This window comes from Myzus persicae, unplaced genomic scaffold (genome assembly GCF_001856785.1).
Source record: "Myzus persicae strain clone G006 unplaced genomic scaffold, MPER_G0061.0, whole genome shotgun sequence".
NCBI lineage: Eukaryota > Metazoa > Arthropoda > Insecta > Hemiptera > Aphididae > Myzus > Myzus persicae.
The window spans coordinates 729,677-749,256 of NW_019103508.1; the positions used below are offsets into that span (position 1 = coordinate 729,677).

A 19,580-nucleotide genomic window follows, 5' to 3' on the forward strand; every position below is an offset into this window, starting at 1 on the left:
TTTTTTTGGCATACAATTCGGATTCAGCTGAGATTGTGATATTAGGGATATTATGTTTAGCCCATTATGTTAGTCTTAACTAATGTCAAAGAGAACGCCCTACAGGCAAGGGCGCCCGCCGAGAGGAGCCAGCGGGTGCCATTGCACACACTGTGATTTTTTAATGAACCAGAAAATCAGTGTATCCATAATAATGTAAATATGTGACTACCTATGTATGTATCACAATCACATAAATTAAATTTTGCACCCGCTGAGCTGATTTTCTGGGAGCGCCCCTGCCTGCAGGTATGCTGCTCTCAGGTCATTGTAAGTATTTGTAACAAGTAAGTAAACTAAAATGCAACAGAATAATAAATTATGGCCATATCGTTGCACGTTGACATCGGACATCCCCAATAAAACCATTGTCACAGACGGAAAGGGACGATCTGTATTATACGATTACGAATTTAGAAATCGACAAGCAGGCACCTGCTTGCAACGGGTAAAACACGTGGGCGCGTGGGACGTGTAGGTGTGTGGCTTTCTTATATTGCGACAGAGTAAAAGTAGGGTCGAAAAAGGTCTTTACTCCTCGAAGAGAAATCTATTCTCCAGATGCTCAAAAACCTTTTGATGAAGCCGCCGCCTCTATCTGGTCCATGTCGTCCCTTAATAGCCGGTGCATGCACGCCGCCCAGCATAGCAGCAGCCTCTCAATACCGAATCTTCCGATCCAAACTGGACCTTTTTTATTTAATAAGTACTAATTAGTGTGTTTTCGATTCGCTTATTTTGAGTGATAACTTTGTGTCATCGGCTAATTCAGTATATAGGTATATATCAGTATAGCGCACAGAGGGCTGTGAGTCAGGTAATTTGGATTTAATGTGTAATGTGTATAGCATATTATATTGATTAGTGATTACAGACATTACATTGCATACACATTTTATTATGTTTTTGGTAGTTACGACGGTTGGCTTTGTAACCGTCGATAGTATTATGTATTTAATATACATTATTATGTTCAATAGTTTTAAAATTTCAAAAAATAGCGCTGAAAATAATTACCAATAATAATAGTTGCGTTCACAACTCCCATATTATTGTGTTTAGAAATTAGAAATTACCCCCACTGACCACTGAGCACTGATTACACAAAAACAGTAAACAGTGATTGTAGTCCGTGCGCGAACCACGATTTTTATCTGCCGCCAAATTCCAATGTGTTGTGCGCCGAATGGCGACCATTTTGCGTATTTTTTTACATGAAAATCAGAATTTTCTAGACCTATAAAAGTATAATCTATGATAATATTGTAGTTTATTGGTATAATATGATGACTGATGAGTTAATGATGACCACGCATAATAGTAAAATATAAATGACCGTCAGCCATATTCTTCCCCGGCCGCGATAACACTGTGGTTAATATTTGGTCACAACAGTATTATACAAAATGTATTTTTAATTAATCAACTAATTTTAGTTTTGTTATTTTGTGCCTTTGTCGTTCAGTCTGGCCGCCTGGGTATTACCATCTTCATAACCGGTATAATATTATTATTATCGTAATATCGTTTCACTGGTTAGAACTTAGAAACTACTATTTTTAAACAATTCACCAAATCAAATATTGTTTTCTATTACATGAGCGCTCGTATGATGTATCCACAGATCGTGATTTTCAGGATTTTAGACAGATTTTTATTATACCTATTCGGCATCCACTTCGAGTCGTGAGGTGTTTGTTAAGACTCAAATGAACAATAATTGTTATTTAACATTTATTATTGTGCGTGAAATGTACCTGTAACTAGCAACTGCACTAGAAGACAGAAGTAAGTATTTCACATGGTTTTATTGTATCGTAATCGATTTTCTGGACGTCGATCATATTACTTTCGTTTTTGTCTGCTAAACATTACTCTTAATTTATTGCAATTGACTATTCAGTTTCGGCTATTGAGTAGGATCTGTATTTTCAATTTTGCAAACTCGCCTATAGGAAATAAATCGTTTTCCGAATCGAAAAGCCTCGCATTTAAATCACATACCTCTAAGTCATGTTAAAATATTTCTTCAGCTAAGGTAATTTAATAAGGAACCTTAATTGTGGTACACATCAAGGCCGTAGCCATGGGTTAGTTATTTTAAATTTAGTTTATTTTTGGTATTCGTATTTTCTGTTGTTTATCACTAGGGCTTATTTATGAAATTTTTTTCTGTTAATTAAATTTAATGCTCACATGATAACAAATTTAATTCGTGTTCTATTGCATTAAATAATACCATTTTAATTTGCATATTTAATGTTTTGTATTTTAATTGCATATTTTAGGATTTTATGAATATAAATGCATAATATTCAGTATATTAAACCTCGAAAAAAAACAATTTAAATTAACAAACTATTTAAATCAACTATACAATTAATTTCACAATTTTATATTTACATTGGTGGTAACTACAGTCTACCACTATTAACGCAAAATATAAATTTTTACTTGGTTGAGGATCTTGCATTCTTCAAATATGCTTCAATTACATCACCAGATGTAGAACAAAGTTTTTTGTTCTTCAAAAATTTAGTTTCAGGTAACAGAGAAGCTACAAGTTAGATCAAATTAAAAAACCTATAGTGTCACAGTGTAACGCTAATAATGTAGTAATGTAATAAAAATACTGTACATTTTAAAAAAGTATTTTAAATTGTATTAAAAAAATAATAAATAAAAATAATTTCTAGGTAGTAAATATTAAATACTTTTAATAATATTTTTAAGCTAAGGACATTTAAAAAATGTATTTAAATAATAAATAAAAATAACTACTAATAACAATTAAATACTTATGCTTTTTTGAATTACAGTAATTTTTTGTGCATATTTTGAATTATTCTTCGATACTTATTAACTATAGCTTACATTTTAATAATGCAAATGCTGGGATAACTTTTTAGTTTTGCTTCTCGTATTTATAGCCCTAGACCTGGTTAGTGGTAATTTTTCATTTGTCTAGCTTCTCTGATTTTCCTATCAGTTTTTAGTATGTTCCATATCCTAATCTATAATTACTTGGCTTATGAATTTGAGTAGTAGCCGTCAAAATATTCATATATAAATAAGAAATAATAATAATAATATAGTTATGGAAGTAACTCAGCTCAACCATGCTTAATCCACACAACCTACAAACTATAGTGTATATACAGACATAATACAATTTGGTTTTATGAATAGATATTGGTAGATACCTATATTTTTATATGTAGCCAACACCAAATATGTGGTAGATAGCATTTTTTATGAGTATCCACAATTCTAGACATTTATAAAAAGATATAGTATGGAATTTGTTTATTTTGTAAAACTGCTTGAAACTCTAATTTTTACATTAAAATTATGAGACATAATATTTGGGAGATCTTTGTCACGCAACATTAATAATTTTAACTCAAACTAGGTTTATGACATTTTTAAGTCCATAAGGTAACACAACAAATAATGTCATACTATGTAACACGGGCGCCCACAGAAAATCAGCTCAGTGGGTGTAAAGTTAAATTTTTGTGATACATACATAGGAAATCACATATTTGCATTACTACACACTGATATTTTGGTTCATTTAAAAAATCCCAGTGAGTGCATTGGGATCACATTTTATTATAATTTATAAACAACATTTTTCTTTTTTTTATTATCACTATTAATTAACCCCACGTCCACATAGGCCATGGGGTTGTTTTTTTTTTAGTAGGTTTTTAACTGTGGCTATGATACAGTTTGTTAAAACACATGTGTATACAGGGTGTCCCATGAGGATATACCCATTAGCTGATTAAAAATCATGAAATTAATGAAAATAGAATGTTGACAGAAAAATAAACTACAGAATAGATATCTAACTATTTCAAAAATAAATCTTTAAACTTTTTTACCAACAAATTTAATAAAATATATTATGGAGTCTATGTCAATCTTGTCTGTTCTATCTCAGTATATATCGCAACAGGTAAATTCTGGTGGGACACTCTGTATATGGTGAGGTTTGGTTACTAGAACCCGAACTAATGATTCCGCCTCATGCTTGACTTCACAGCACAGTATTGCGACTTAGGCCAACCACCTTGTTACACCGGGCCTAGTAGCATTGTTGTATGAAACAACTTCCAATTAAAATTATTTCTACACTAATACAATTTCCGTCCATTTTTTTAGAATAGAACAACTGCAATAAATGATGGAAAAATCATTAGTTCCTCATAAGTCTACTATCAATGATCTTTATATTACTCACGCTGAATTTCAAGGATGTTTCATAAAAATTTGGGCAAACTTTTACTCTCAAAAGAGAACAAATTTAGAAAAAAACGTACAAGATTATGAAAATTACTCAAGGGTATACATTTTAATTAATTAAATTATTTTGATATTGAGATAATATGCTTAACTTTTTAAAGGAATGTAATACATTGGACTTATTTGGAAACAAGTTATATGTGTATACTTATAAAAATGACTATGAACCAAGAGTTTATAGATGTCGAATTATATATACAGATTTAGTAGCCAAAACTCACACTATAGTCCTCATAGATTATGGCAGGACTATGGTAGCTTCATATTTTGATGTAAGAGAAGTAATCCAGGATGTAGATCCATCTTTTTTAATTGATTTGGGTCAGAGAGCTACAGTATACACATTCCTGCTGAGTACATATATAAGCAAACCAAAATCAAATATTGACTTAGTTAATGTTTTATGCAATAAATATTACAAATATCGAAGAGACTTTGAAGTTGGTGGAATCACCTTCATATCATTATTTGATGTTGACAAAATTTTAGTTGAAAAAGGCATAGCAGATCCTATAAATTTGGCTACCATGATCACCATTGCTAAAAGTATGGAATCGACAATTGAGCTAAACAATAAAACCGATATAATCAACAGTTACCCAATTAAAAGCAACTCTTTAAGCTATGGTTCTTTTCTGCGATCTCAACGTTTAGATTATGTTACTTTTATAAACATAAGCGTTACAAGAGTTGTTATAGATAGCATTTCAATTCTACTAACAGTTCGAACACTTGTAAGTATATAATATGTAGTACAGTAGCTCTCAAGAGAGATTTCGAATGTACTATTATGCTAAATATTATTAGTGGAAAATGGAAACTTAATTTATTCTCTTTTTTTTTTTTGCATAAAAACAATATTGATATTTTTAGTATTTGAATTTACATATTGTGCACATTAAATAATTATTCACAATAATGTTTATAATGTAAAAAATTGTTACTACCTAATAAATAAATTAAAGTGTTGATTAACATTCTTCAAGTTTTTTGTTTTAAGTCATTTTAAAGCCACCATTATTTAAAATTAAATATTAAAAATATATACAACAAAATTAAATATATCTGTATCGTGGAGGTAAAGGACACCATGTCCACTTATCAAAAGTGACAGAAATAAGGAGATGGAGAATAAAGCCTTGGCCGTTTTCTTTAGCGGTAAAGATAATCAAAAATTTGACTTAACTATGGTCTCCTTTACCTCTGAGGTACTGATATTATAATATTATATATTAAATATACTACAAAATTCCAAAAACGAATTTAATCTCGAAGAATGCATTTATTTATTTTTTATTTTTTTTACTTTAGGACAATGAATCTGAAGCATTAACCACTATGTTAAATTCAATTGACAGACAAAATTTAAAACTGGCACCTGTTCTTGAAGTGTATACTCCTTGTTTGATTGTTTTGCGTAACAAATTAGTTAGAGCTATTATTTTAGAAATAAAAGTAGATAAATTATACATTGATCTAGTAGATTATGGAATCAAAGAATTGGTGCCTAGGACTGCAGTTTTTGAAATACCTTCCAAGTAAGTTAATATATTTAAATGTGACTAAGGATGTATTTTTACTTTAATAGTTCCTAATTATATAATATTATATTTATAGTAACATTTGTAAACTATATTTTTTTAGTTGCTATTTAATTGAAATGCGATCTTTGAATGTGGTACTAGACAAGCCAAAAGATACTATTGTAGACCAAAACATGTTTATTCAAAAATATTTTCAAATGTTACCGTTGAAAATGGATCCTAATTTTGGTTTGTACAAAATTAAATTGTTCAAAAAAACTAATAAAGGACCTGTTGATGTATGTGAAGTATCAAAAGATACATATGATTTAATAACTATGGAGTCGCAAGAAATGTTTTCAATAACAGAGATAAATGTATGTACCTATTCAGTTTTAAAATATTTTTATATTTTATGTCTAGATTAAAAAAACATTTATATTACTATATAACATCTAGGGTGTTTAATAATATTATTTGAACGGACAATTCATTACAAATTTTTATCGATAATCAAGATGAAAATTATTTTTATATTTTTCTTTCTTTTGCAAACCTAACAAATGAATGTGTTAGTAAAACTCAGTTTTTCCAAAAATCATAAGCAGGGCTTGGAAGTTATACCACTAAAATAATTATTTTTTAGCTCTTAAATATGCACATAAAAACATTAATATAAGTGCTATAAATAACACTAAAATTGGGAAATACGCAAAATAAAATTTTCAACAAATTTTTTTAAATATGAAATTAAGATATATTTAATTTTACAGATTTTTAAGTATGAAGTATTCGATTTTTTTAATTTTACAGATTTTTAATGTTTTTCATAGAATATGATGGTAGGTATCTAAGAACTAGGTACTTGGTCCGGCTCTGATAAACAATTTGTTTTCATTCACATATTAGTAGGCGGCTGTTAGGTAGGTAATTTAGTTTTTAAAAATATGCCCATAAACAGCATTTATGACTCCAAATTAACAAAATAGCTCCTATAATATGAATAGACCTTAAATTAGTAAAATAGTATTAAAAACCGTAAATATGCAAAAAAAAAAATAGCAAAATAAAATTTTGTGTATGACATCAGACTAGTGTGAAACATTTTTTATCTTACTTTGGATGCTCCAGCACGAAACAAGACAAATTTGCATTTGTTAGAACTTCTGAGCCCTGATCATAACTTAGCTAAATTATTTTTATTAGTTTTAATATTACGGTACCTGAAAAAATATTTTACCAACAATGATTTTTTTTTTTAAGTATAATTTTGATTACTAAAAAAACTGATGGTACTATTATGTTACTGTTATAAACCTAGTATAATATGGTCACTATGCTGTTATGTATATTTTACTTAACCTATACTGATAACAAAAATGTATTTGTTTATCAATGGTCCAAATATACAGAGTGTCCCGTGAGGATATACCCATTAGCCGTAGAGGGGGACTCGCCGCCCTTACAAAAACCGATTTTTTTGCTGTTTTACCTATTAACTGAAAAATTAATTAAAAACAGGAGATTAATTAAATTAAAATGTTGAAATATCAATATTTTCAGAAAAATAAACTCTACAAAATGGCTATTTTCAATTTTTTTTTAAAATAATTAATAAAAAAAAATATTTTTTAACTTTTTTACCGAAACATAAAGAAAATATTAAAACATGAATTATTTGTAGTGCTTATCTCTGTGAGTCTAAGTAAAAAACCAGAATTATGATATCTACTCAGGAGATATCGCAATGAGTAAATCCTCACGGGAAACCCCGTATATTGGTTTTGTCATTGCTTGTTTTTAAGTCTTCAAAACGAATAAAATAAAATAAAGTCCATTCATCTTAAAACAATTGATAAAACCGTTTAACACAAAAGATACTATTTTAACTGTTTCTATAGTGCAATTATTCCATCATGCAATTGTATGCCTCTGACTATTGTACAAATATTGTATAAAATAAATATCAATTTTGAAAATTAAAATTTTTTTTGTAAATCAGCAGTTTCATGAATGTATTTTTACAGGATGAGATTAAAAGCATTGAAAATAATGCTGAAAATTGTACAATACCAATAAACCATCTTAATGTAAGTATAATATCCTTTACTAGGTATATGTTTAGTAAAATTAATCTTATTGAAAAAACTTATTTTAATGTGAAGAATGAAGATGTTTACTGACTAAGTAACATGTAATAGTGCTTGTCTGGGCCTCCTTGTATAATCTCATTTATAGGCAGGAACCATATTTTGCAATATGGACTGGGTGCCCTATAATCTCAAGATTAATGTTGATTTTTACCTACCAACATTAACTTTTTATTATGATAATTATTGATAATTTCAATGAACACATAATTTTTGTATTTTTTTATCTTACATGTAATAGGAACATTACAGTTTTTATAAGTTAGTAGAATACAGGCTAACACATTTTAGTGGATTATTTTCTTGAGTATAACAGTTACAGTCTAATGCATGCATTTTGTTTGTCAATTTTATGTCACTTTTTGTGGTGCTGGACTCAAATGATTATAGTTGTAAAAAAACTAAAAAAATATTTGGCAAAGAATTAAAATACCATGTGGAAAAAATGTTATGAAGGGTAAAAGAAAGGAGAGTTTCATTTTAAGTTACTGATAAAAGCATGTCAAACAACTATAAGCTTACTGTTTTCAACTTACTTTTTGAAAAATAATGATTTTTATAATTGTAATAATAATGCATAGGTGGGTCCTCTACTCTCTTTTGATTAGAAAATATAATTGTATACTTGTCATTTTAGTAGACCATTAATTTAAAGGTAGATTGCATACTATATACTTGTAACAGCACCAGTTAGACTATACTAAAAGACATCATTATCTAAGTATTTGGTGGAAAGAGGGGTCAAAGTCATAACACCTATAAATAGCACTCGTTAATATTAAAACCTGATCCTTACAATTGGTAGTATTGTATTCAAACGTCACCTGGTCATTTTTACAATACTCAAACTACATTTAAATTGTAATCCTTTTTTGTTTTGTTGGTTAAATGCCTTTTCAAAAACACAGTTTTGAATATTTTATTTTTAGGGTATTCAAATAGAAAAAGAAATAGTAAGCATAAATTCAAAAAAAAAAGAAAGTGTGGATTCAGAAACAAAAGAAATCACAGATTCAGAAATAAAAGAAATCATAGAACTTGAAGTAGTGGAAAAAAAACCAGAAGTTACAAAAAAAGTGAGTTGGCAATATCTTAATACTAAACATTTGTGATAGAAAATATAGTATTGATTGTTGTATATGAACTGTAAACTCACATATCATATTTAATCACAACAATTATTTAATTCAATATCTTATATATTAATATATTATCTTAAAATTATAACATACAAAAAAAACTAATAATAATAATAATAATAATTGTTTATTAAAATTAATAGAAACGATCAAATGCCCAATAGTATAGGTATTAGACAAGTTGTTGCAATAAATTAATTTATATTTATAACATTTGAATTCTTAATATTTATAAACTAGAATATAAAACAGATCAATTTTAAAAGACAAACATTGGATATTATAATAAAACCATAAAGCTCATTTAAATTAATTAAATGGTAGACAGAGAGGATGAATTAAACTAAAGTAGTAGACAGTAACATATTTCTGGGCAGGAAACTTTCTAAAGAAAGATATTATCATTCCCTCAAACTCATGAAAAAACCTACTGGTGCCCAAATTAAAATTCTGTTTAAAAGGTGACTGAAGTTAGTCTTAGTATAGATATGACTCCTATTTAATTAATGTGTTGTACCAAAAAAATTAAATCTTATATATTTTCAAACAATTTTAACTATACTAATCCTAAAGTTTTATTAATTAATAAACTTAAAGCTCTGTACTTATCTGTCCCTATCTGTCCCTACTGGTGACACTAAATGCATTTAGGCTGGGTTCTCGTGTGAATTCTTGATGCATTTGCTAACTACTCTTTGATGTTCAATCGATGTCATTTGTTCACTTTTTTTAAAAATTAATAAATGTATTTTTTTGTGCATACAAAACATCAATTGCCAAAACACTTTCAAGTAAGAAAGCATTTTTAACGATATTAATGTTATTCATAAATAATCTTCATGTATACAAATGAATGTATGTCTGTATATTTTCCTAAACAGCTGGACTGATTTTGATCACATTTTTTTGTGTGTATGTGAGTGATTCCCTGGATGATTTAGATTCGCGATTAAAACTGGTAGGTCTAACCCGAAGGGTTGCTCAAACGGGGATTTTGATATTAACAAAAGAAATTTGTTTATAAATGGCTGCTATTAGTTTTAGGAGAAATATAATTACGTATTTAGTAGAAATGAGTATTTTTTTTTGTATATTGGTTGTCATTGGTTGATCGAAACTTGCATCAAATCAAATTTATGCTCGTTGCCTACCAATGTGGCACTCATAGCTGTTCATCGGCGTGTCAGAAAAAAAAACATTTGTAACAAAGTGATGGGATTACTTGCGCACTTATCGGATGGATTGCCCGCCTCAGCAGTTCCTAGTTTTTTATTTGTGTGGACCACCAATTTTGTAAAAAAATATTTGAAGCCGACTAACAGCACACCTATATGTGTGTATACATATACATTTAAGTCAGCTGTTAGAAATAGAAGAATTAAAAAAAAACAATTTTTTATTAATTAAAACACTTAATTCAACTTAATCACAAGTTAAATAGCTTAATGTAATTTTTGACATTGCTTGTCCTCCTGGTTTAAGGCTCAGTACCACACTGCCTCATCACATGGGTTGGGAACCGCTGGACCTCCTGTTAAATACTGCTCTCATTATTCCAAGCAAGTCATATAGAGTTGTCATTTTTAATGGGCTACAAAGTGTATGAGATTAGCTAGTTTAATAATTATTATACAATATACACAATGTATAAACATGTATTCTTAGGCCACACTATAAATCACCTTTCTATACTGTCATATGATATAAGAGTACCCTTTGGTGTGGGGGGAGGGGGGGGGCAACATATTAAAGCAATTTTAGTGGTGTAGCTAATAGTTAAAACTGCTGATGACAAAGATCAATTTAATTAATGTGTGTGGTCTAATAAATAGTCGCCACGGAGGTTATTCTTATTTAATCAAAAACTATATAACTTTTTGAAATAATGAGTATCTCACATTAAATGAATCATTTTTTTTTAGATATTCCCAATAATGTTTTTAAAGAAAGAAACTTTAAATAATGCACAAGAAATTATTGGTTCATTGATTTATTACAAATCACCATTTGACTTTAGTGTTAGACAATACAATCCAAATTTTGAACCTTATATGGACTACATTAAATCCATTTTGGACTCTCGTTGTATTTTGAAAAAATGTGATCTTGTGGAAAATATGTATGTTATTTATCAGATTCAATCAAATTCTATATATCGTGCTAAAATAATTGACATGGATTATAAAATTGAAAGTTAGTTACTTTGATTTGCTTATTATGTTCAATATGTTATTACGCTAAGCCAAAATTATTAGTATTCATTTATTTATAGATATTAAATTACAATTGATTGACGAAGGAGATAAAATAATCAATGAATATTTTGACAAAATCATATTGTACAATTTTGTTGAAAGTGATTGTAACGTACCTGGACAATTAGTAATACATTGCTCATTAAGTGACATGTGGTTCCCTGTTATAAATATTGATACTACGTTAATGTTACAACCATACTTTAAAATTGGTCAGCTATATAAGATATTGATCATACAAACTAACGAGTCTGGAACAAAAGTAGTGCAGATGATTCAAAAAGATACCAATGTTGATGTTTCAAATGCTATACTTCAGTCTGGAATTGGGCAACGTTTAAATGCTGCTATGAAAACAGGTATAATTTATAATATACATTTTCTAAGAGTATCTTCTATAGTTTAATATATTGTAGATTTTATTTTGAATCTATAATCATTTATCAATTAATATTAATAGAGGACTACATATATTGAGGGCATAAACATGATCCATTTGAGTAAATATTATTATACTGCTAACCAAAACAGTTGTGTTATTTATACATAAAACAGCTACAGTCAACTTGCGATTTAACGAAATTCGATATAACAAAAATCTCGATATAACGAATAAAACTACCGGTCCCTTGAAAATATCGCGGTATAACGAACAAATGTAATGTATTTTGGTCCCCTCGATGTAGCGAAGCGTTTTTGATCAAAACTCTCGAGATGTAACGAATTTTTATAAATTTGGAGCTTTTTATTACGAATTTTTAATTTTAATTAAGATAATATACATGTATCTAGTGTATAACTCTATGAAAGATATATAAAAATAAGTATGTTGGTATTACCACATAATAGATTACAAAGTTTTTCTGATGATTATCATGCGATAGGACACTCAAGTACAGTATCGCAATTAAGATAAGACTTATGTCGAATTAATACATACTTTTATGACTCATATATTTTATACATATGTATACGAATAATAAAATTTTTAAATAAATATGTACAATCTCTTTAAATCTCGTCATAACGAATTCAATTGGTATATTCTCTTGATATAACGAATTTCGATGTAACGAACTTTCGATATAACAAATTTTTTTCTTGGTCCCTTGAAATTCGTTATATCGCGAGTTGACTGTATTATAAAATATTTAGGAGTTATTATTGATGAACATTTAAAATAGAATAATCACATACTCGTGATCGTCATATTATTATATTTCCTCAGTTCCTCACTTATTAGGTAATTGTTTTTTATATTAAAATAGTTAAAATATATTTTGAACATGGTGTACTTTACATAAGCACACATTTTTGCTCTTATCATATTATGCAATTGTAGTATGGAGTAAAATGAACAAAACTGGTTTTGCATAAACTAAAAGTTATAGTAAACACATAAATTGAAAGTCAATTTTATTCACCTTTCCAACTATATAATGATGTTGGTATTCTAAATATATATGGAATTTATTTTAAAAATTGTTAACTCAAATTATTAAAAATGGATATCAGCGACATTATACTGTACAGCATGCACACAATACAAGATCCAAACAACTACCTGTTTTAAATTCAATTAAGTTTAAGACTGTCTTTGGTCAGATAAGTATAATTTTTGTTGTAACTGCTGTGTTCAAGAAATGTAATATCAATTTAAGTCATATTAAAAAATTAAATACAGAACAATTAATTAATTACTATATATCCTCTCTAGATCTAAATGTACATTTGATAATCTTCATATTCATATTTTTGCTTTTGTTTTTTATCTGTTTAACTTAATTAGTTTTATAAATAGATATTAATGTTTATTTGTTCATACAAGCTTATATTTGAAGTCGTTTTTAGAATATTCTTTTTGTTTATTATAGATTATGAATTACTATCCCCTATCATAAGTTATGCTTATTGAGAAAGTGTCTATGTGTTTACTTTTTCTTGCAATACTAATTTATTTAATGTTGTTATTGACAAATAAAACATTTGTTATTATTGTATCATATTCTTCAATATAAAAACTATCGAACCCCTATAACTTTAGAAGTTAAGTTTAATTGAAAACAATTTTTAATTGTAATTTTATTTTAATAGATGAAAATCCATACGAAGAAAACCTATTATTAGGTCAAAGTTTCCTTTCATATGTTTATAATTACCATTTAAAACTGAGAATTCAACCAGAACCAAACACGGTTGATGAACTGGAAGAAGAAATTGCAAAACACATCAATGAAAATCCTGTTAGTTCACTCATGTTTGTTAATAATGACTTAAATGTTATCACTATAGTTCAACCATGATTTGCTTAATTTGTAATGCACAGGACTCAGAATCAATGGATATCAATTATTTACAAAGTACATATTGTTTGGCAACTGTCAATAACGATCAATGGTATAGAGCTTCTATTAAAAACATAAATGAAGAGTCCATCATAGTAAACATGTTCGATATTGGTTTATTGACTGATGTTTCATTAAATCAGGTTTTTGCTTTATTGACATTTTATTAAGGCTTTTGAAAGCAAATTGTTTTTTTCGTGCATTTAAACCAATAAGCAGAAGAAAAAAAAATGTACTCCCAAAAGTGCAATTCTAATTTTGAAAAAAATATTTGAATTTTTTCACTTGTCTGTTTTGTAGGAAAAATAATTTTTTTTTTTAGCAACACTGTAAAGGTGAATTTTGAAAAAAAAATGAAAATTAATTTGGCACATAGCATATAAAAGTGAATACGGAATTCAAATATGTTAACAAAATTAAAATCAGGGTTTTGTTACTGGGTGCATTTTTCTTGTGCTTTTTAGGACTTTCGTTATGAATTTCTTTTTTTATCCCAAAATATTGCGATGTGTGATTGTACATATGTTACGGATTTTCAAAAATGTTAGCTGTAGTTTATTTTTAATTACATGAAGCTTTTGGGGGATGCATACATGCTAATGATCAGTCATTAGTACACACATTCACACATCACTTCCGATGGATATAGGATATTGCCTAAATCCGAACCCCTAAAAATGTTTAGCTTTCAACAGCATCAAACTCAAAATATTGTTTTAATTTATAATAACCAGGGCTCAAAACTTCATGCATTTACATATTCAAAATCTGATTTGATGCAAATTTGTTTTATGATACACACAATTGTATAAAAATGTATGTTGCAAATCTGCATATTTTACTAAATTTATATGATTTGCATGTTTAAAAATTTTAGGCATATTAATGCATATTCTGTTTATAATTTATTATAAATCAACTACGAACAAATTTTCAAATCCATATTGAATATTAATTGTAAATTTATTCTGGTTATTAGTCTTATTTAACATTTATTCAACAAAAAAAAATTATTTTTACCAATGGCCCATAGTGCCCATAGAATTTTGGAAGAAATACGAATATAATTTGGTACTATTGATGATACAATTTTAGCTTATGTAAAAAAATATTTCAAAAATCACCAACACATAAACTTTCAAAAATTACCTTTTATCCCTTTACCTCTAGAATGAATCGTAAACTGTTAGTTTACCTGAATTAATACCGCACTTAATGAATAATTTTTTATTATTCCAATATAATTATATAGTTGTATATTTTGCGCTTATTTAGTGCATTCTTAAGCACATATTCCATTGTTTTTAAAGATTAAAGTTTTGAGCCCTGTTCATAATCTCCTCATTATAACTGCTAGTAACTCATAATAATCTCATTTTTTACTTATTTCTATATTCAGCCAAGTTTCGATAACTCAAAAGTAATAAAAATACATTTGCTTGGGTAATTTTTGAGTAATACACATCTTTAGAAACAGTTCATGGGCAAGAAAAATCTTTGAGTTACCGAGATTCAACTGAAATGCATTTAATTTAGTAATCTTTAAAAGAAAATATTTAAAACTGTTTAGATTCGACCAATTACAAGTAATTTAATGAGAAGACCTCAACTTAGTTTGAATTGTCATTTGGAGAGTAAAGACTTAGACATCAAAATTACTGAAAAAACATTGTATAAAATAACAGTAAAATCCATTGATCCTAACGGAATGTAAGTAAACACATTTAGGAATTGTTTAAATATTTTTGGAGAAAGTGAGGTTTATCATCTGTTATCTTTGTCAAACACATACAAACTATAAAAACTACTTTTCATATTTTGAATTTTATACTTAAACTGTTTTTAACAGAGTATTGCACAGTTTTTCTATTATTTATTATGAGTTAATATTTTTTGATTTTATAGGTTGTTTATAAATATACAAGAACATTGTTCTACTCCACTTTCTACTCCAATTGTTCGGGGTATTGAGAAAATATCATTTTTACACGTTGATGGTGACTTGACTTACATGCAGAGATCTCAAGATATATCAATTGTTGAAAAAATATCTGAAAATCTATCAAAACTTACTGGTAAATTAGAAAGTAAAACTTCCATAGTACCAGGAGACATAAGCATGTTTGAAAGCCATGGTAAATATTATAGATGTGTAGTTAAATCAATTACTTCCAAATTGGCAGTTGTACATTGCATTGACTTTGGTTATGAAAAACAAATAGAGAAGAAAAAGTTGCAATGGTTGGGGCTTACTAAAATAGCACTGTTACCAGCACTTGTCATCACCGTTAAAACATTTCCAATGGCATGTAACATGTCTAGAACAATGTTTCTAGCCAACATGCGAGTAGACCATGACGGAACACTTAATGCTTTGCCAAACAAAATGACACCAGTACAGTCACAAAACACATTAATGGAATCCCTTGAAAATGGTTGTTTAGTGAGAGTCACATGTATTAACTCAGTCAGTGACTGTTGGATTGTTCCTCATTTATTTGATGAAAAGCTAAAGATTATATCTGATGTTCTTATAAAAATGCAGTCAAAAATGATACCACCTGTGACTGAAATTGGTTCGATGTGTGCTGCATTACATTCCATAACAAAAAAATGGCACAGAGCTTTGATATTGGATATCGATGGAAGCGCTGAAAATGTTTTGTCAATAGATTCAGGTGAACGGTTTAAAGCATTGAAAACCACTAAATTGGTTAGTGAAATTCAGAAAATACCAAATTGTGCCTTACGCTGTCAAGTTGTGTCGAATATTGACATTAATACACTTTTAAACAAAGATGTTGAATGTAAGCTTATGTCTTATACTCAGCCACTACTTGAGGTGAAATTATTCGCAAATTACAGTAACGAATCAGAAATAACATCTACTGTGTCAATTATGTCATGGTGTATTGCAATCAATAGGTTTGAATCGTTTAATGAGTTCTATGTAAAAAAAGTCAAATATGATTGTGATTCAAATAATGAAAATGTAGACAAACAATTAAATTGTATTGCTAACAACTTGGAAGATTTTCTACAGCCTCCACATATTGGTACACTAGTGGCAGCATTGACTGATAAAAATGATGGTTTATGGTATATGGCCGAATTATTGACCCCCATTAAAACAAATCTAGTTGTTCGGATCATTAGTGATGATACTATTTGCAACGCAACACAAATTAAAGTTCTCCCTGACATCTTTTGTGATGAGAAATTGTATTTTCACTGTTGTCTGGATCAAGAAATTATGGATGTTAACATTAATGATCCCCTAAATTCTGAGGTTATCTCAGAAATGATGATGCAATATCAATGGATAATGACAACTACAAGTAACACTGAACCCTACAGAGTTACATTGACTTATGATGGTGTAGATTGCTTAGATATTTTGTATAAAATTTTAACTATAGATCACCATGACATTTCTGATACCAATAAAATATATGAAAATGTACCCATTTTGAAGAACATTGAACTTAATGACAATCATGCAAAAACAACTTCGGAAAATCCGTTAAATAATGATAATGTTTTGAATATACCTGAAGTAGAAACTGTGATAATCAAGTATGTTGACACATTCCAATGTTTTTATGCGCACTCTGATAGTTTGTCAATGTTATATATGCAACGGATCACTGAAGACTTGGATGTGAGCGTAGTTGAATTATCTTTAAATGATTGTATGGTTGGTTCTGTTGTTGTTACATTAAGTAAATATTTTAACTGTTGGTGTAGAGCCAAAATAGATATAATCACTGATGATTGTATTAGTGCTAAATGTTACCTATTGGACTTTGGTGAATATGAAGATTGCACTGAATTTTATAAGCCTACAGATTTCCTTTGTATGTGCCCTCCAGTAGTTAGACGCTGTTCATTATATGCACCTAAGTTGGCTGGCCAAGAAAATGAAATTTGGTTTCCTAATGTTAATGATATGTTTAAAGACATTACATCAATTGATGGTGTAAAGTTTAAGATGATGATAAAAACTCAGGGAGATCCTTGTGTGGTCTCTTTGCACCTAGAAGATTCTGACATTAGTGAAATGATTTATCCTCTATATGTTCAATTAACACATGTTAAGTCTTTTACCGATTTCAAAATTAAAGCAATGACCAGCGATCAGGAATATATATTCCAAATATTGGAAAGCTATATTAATACTACAAATATAGTGGAAGTACAAAACCCCGTAGTTGGTGAGTTCTATCTTACAAAAATCAAATCAAAATATGTACGTGTGAAGTTGGAATCAAATAGTGGTTCTAAGTATTTAGTCATTGACATAGATGATACTTTGGATTTGTTGTCTGTAACAAATTTGTATGAACTACCAGAAAGTATACGCAAAATTCCTATATTATGCATGACCTGTTCATTGATTCTTGATGATGAAAAAAAGTATAGTTTGAGTAACTTCCAAAAGTTGGCTAACCCTAAAGTTACGTTTATTATGTGCATCATTACAGAGAATGATGGTACAACTCCAAATCAAGTTAAACTTTATATTGATAACAAAGACGTTCTTGATTTTATAAAATTACAATAAATTAACTGTTCTTTACTTACATTTATTTTATCAAAATTTAAAGTACAAAGTTTTTTAGTTTCTGATTTTTTACTACAAATTATAAGGAAGTTTTTGTTATTATATCCAATTTTTATATTTTATATTTGTTCATGTTTAAATTAAATTGCTATACATAAATTAATTTATATTATTTGTTTTTATTATTTTACTTCTTATGAATTATGGTTATAAAACTTAAGTATGATTCTTAGGCATATATCTGAAGGACTAAGTAAAACTTATATTATTGTTGACAACCCGTGATGGTTAAGTGTTAGGTCTTCATTAGAAGATTTGATCATTTAACATAAATACTTTAAAGTTTTTTAATGAATGCAAAATATATTGACGATAGAGGTTTGTATAATTGCAGTCCATTTTACTTAAAATTAAAACAAATTTATTTTTACAATTTTTTATGAATAAATAATGGCGTTTTATGATTGTTTAAACAAGTAAAAAGTTACAAAAGTTTCACGGGCCTGTCCGGGATTTGAACCCGGGACCTCCTGCACCCAAAGCAGGAATCATACCCCTAGACCAACAGGCCACACGACGGAGGATCTAAAAATTTTGTAATTTAAATACATTGGTTTAGAATGAAACTCTAATTTAACTATTTAAGATGCACAGTTTAGTCAATTTCTATTATAATATATTGACAGATATTGTGTAAAAATCGATGTCTATAATGGAATATATTATATTTTCTCTTCTTAAAGTTAAAAAGGTTAGGTTAGAGAATTTAATTTTGTTATACACATAAAAATGGTAATATCGATTATAATAAGTGTTGAACTACTACCCATACGGCAGTATTGTAATTTACCTCTGAATGCGATTTTAGCAATAGCCCAATGGGCCGCGGCTAGTTGAATGATAAACTTGCATTTTGTTTTAAATTTTGAAGGAAATATATTAAATTGTGTTTGGGTAACAAGAAATTGACAAATGGTCAAAAGGTACTATGTCTTACGAAAAATTCTACACTACCGTTTTTTTGGAGAAAAATACTCTAGCGTTTCCCAACGTAGGTAGGTGCTGACTTGAGTTTTAGTCTGATCATAATATTGGATTTATTATGAAGCCTATTTTGAATCCTTCGACTCAAGCGAACCAATCATATCATGGTGAAAGTACTTGACGTAAATCGAACATAAATGATTTCTGCCATATACTGACTTGAGTCTTCCATCGATAATAATTTTGAAAACATTTTATTTTGTTGTTAAA

At 28.5% G+C, this 19,580-nt stretch overlaps 1 protein-coding gene and 1 non-coding gene across 6 annotated transcripts; one reads left to right on the top strand and one right to left on the bottom strand.

Annotated features, from left to right (window-relative positions):
- The first annotated feature begins 1,080 nt into the window (after positions 1-1,080).
- On the top strand, positions 1,081-18,398 carry LOC111034630. Of its 5 annotated transcripts, none has more exons than XM_022315926.1 (14): positions 1,082-1,538; positions 1,664-1,827; positions 4,210-4,390; positions 4,452-5,084; positions 5,662-5,888; positions 5,995-6,250; positions 7,901-7,963; positions 8,953-9,099; positions 11,085-11,355; positions 11,435-11,776; positions 13,512-13,660; positions 13,744-13,905; positions 15,333-15,472; positions 15,668-18,326. In XM_022315926.1, exons 3-14 carry the CDS (start codon positions 4,229-4,231, stop codon positions 18,324-18,326), a joined length of 5,211 nt encoding a protein of 1,736 aa, XP_022171618.1. In that variant the 5' UTR covers positions 1,082-1,538; positions 1,664-1,827; positions 4,210-4,228. The 5 variants fall into 5 exon arrangements, with proteins under 5 accessions (XP_022171620.1, XP_022171618.1, XP_022171617.1 ...); XM_022315925.1 differs by having other exon boundaries at positions 1,082-1,413; positions 1,505-1,827; XM_022315927.1 differs by having other exon boundaries at positions 1,082-1,827; positions 15,668-18,397.
- A 427-nt stretch (positions 18,399-18,825) lies between these two features.
- Trnap-ugg lies at positions 18,826-18,897 on the bottom strand. The gene has a single exon. It is a non-coding gene; the product is annotated as a tRNA-Pro (tRNA).
- Positions 18,898-19,580: the final 683 nt, after the last annotated feature.

Coding starts and splice junctions, on each gene's coding strand:
- LOC111034630 (XM_022315927.1), top strand. CDS start 4,229: ATGATGGAAAAATCATTAGTTCCTCATAAGTCTACTATCAATGATCTT. Junction 11,356..11,434: donor CATGGATTATAAAATTGAAA/GTTAGTTACTTT, acceptor ATTTATTTATAG/ATATTAAATTACAATTGATT. Junction 13,906..15,332: donor CTGATGTTTCATTAAATCAG/GTTTTTGCTTTA, acceptor AAAACTGTTTAG/ATTCGACCAATTACAAGTAA.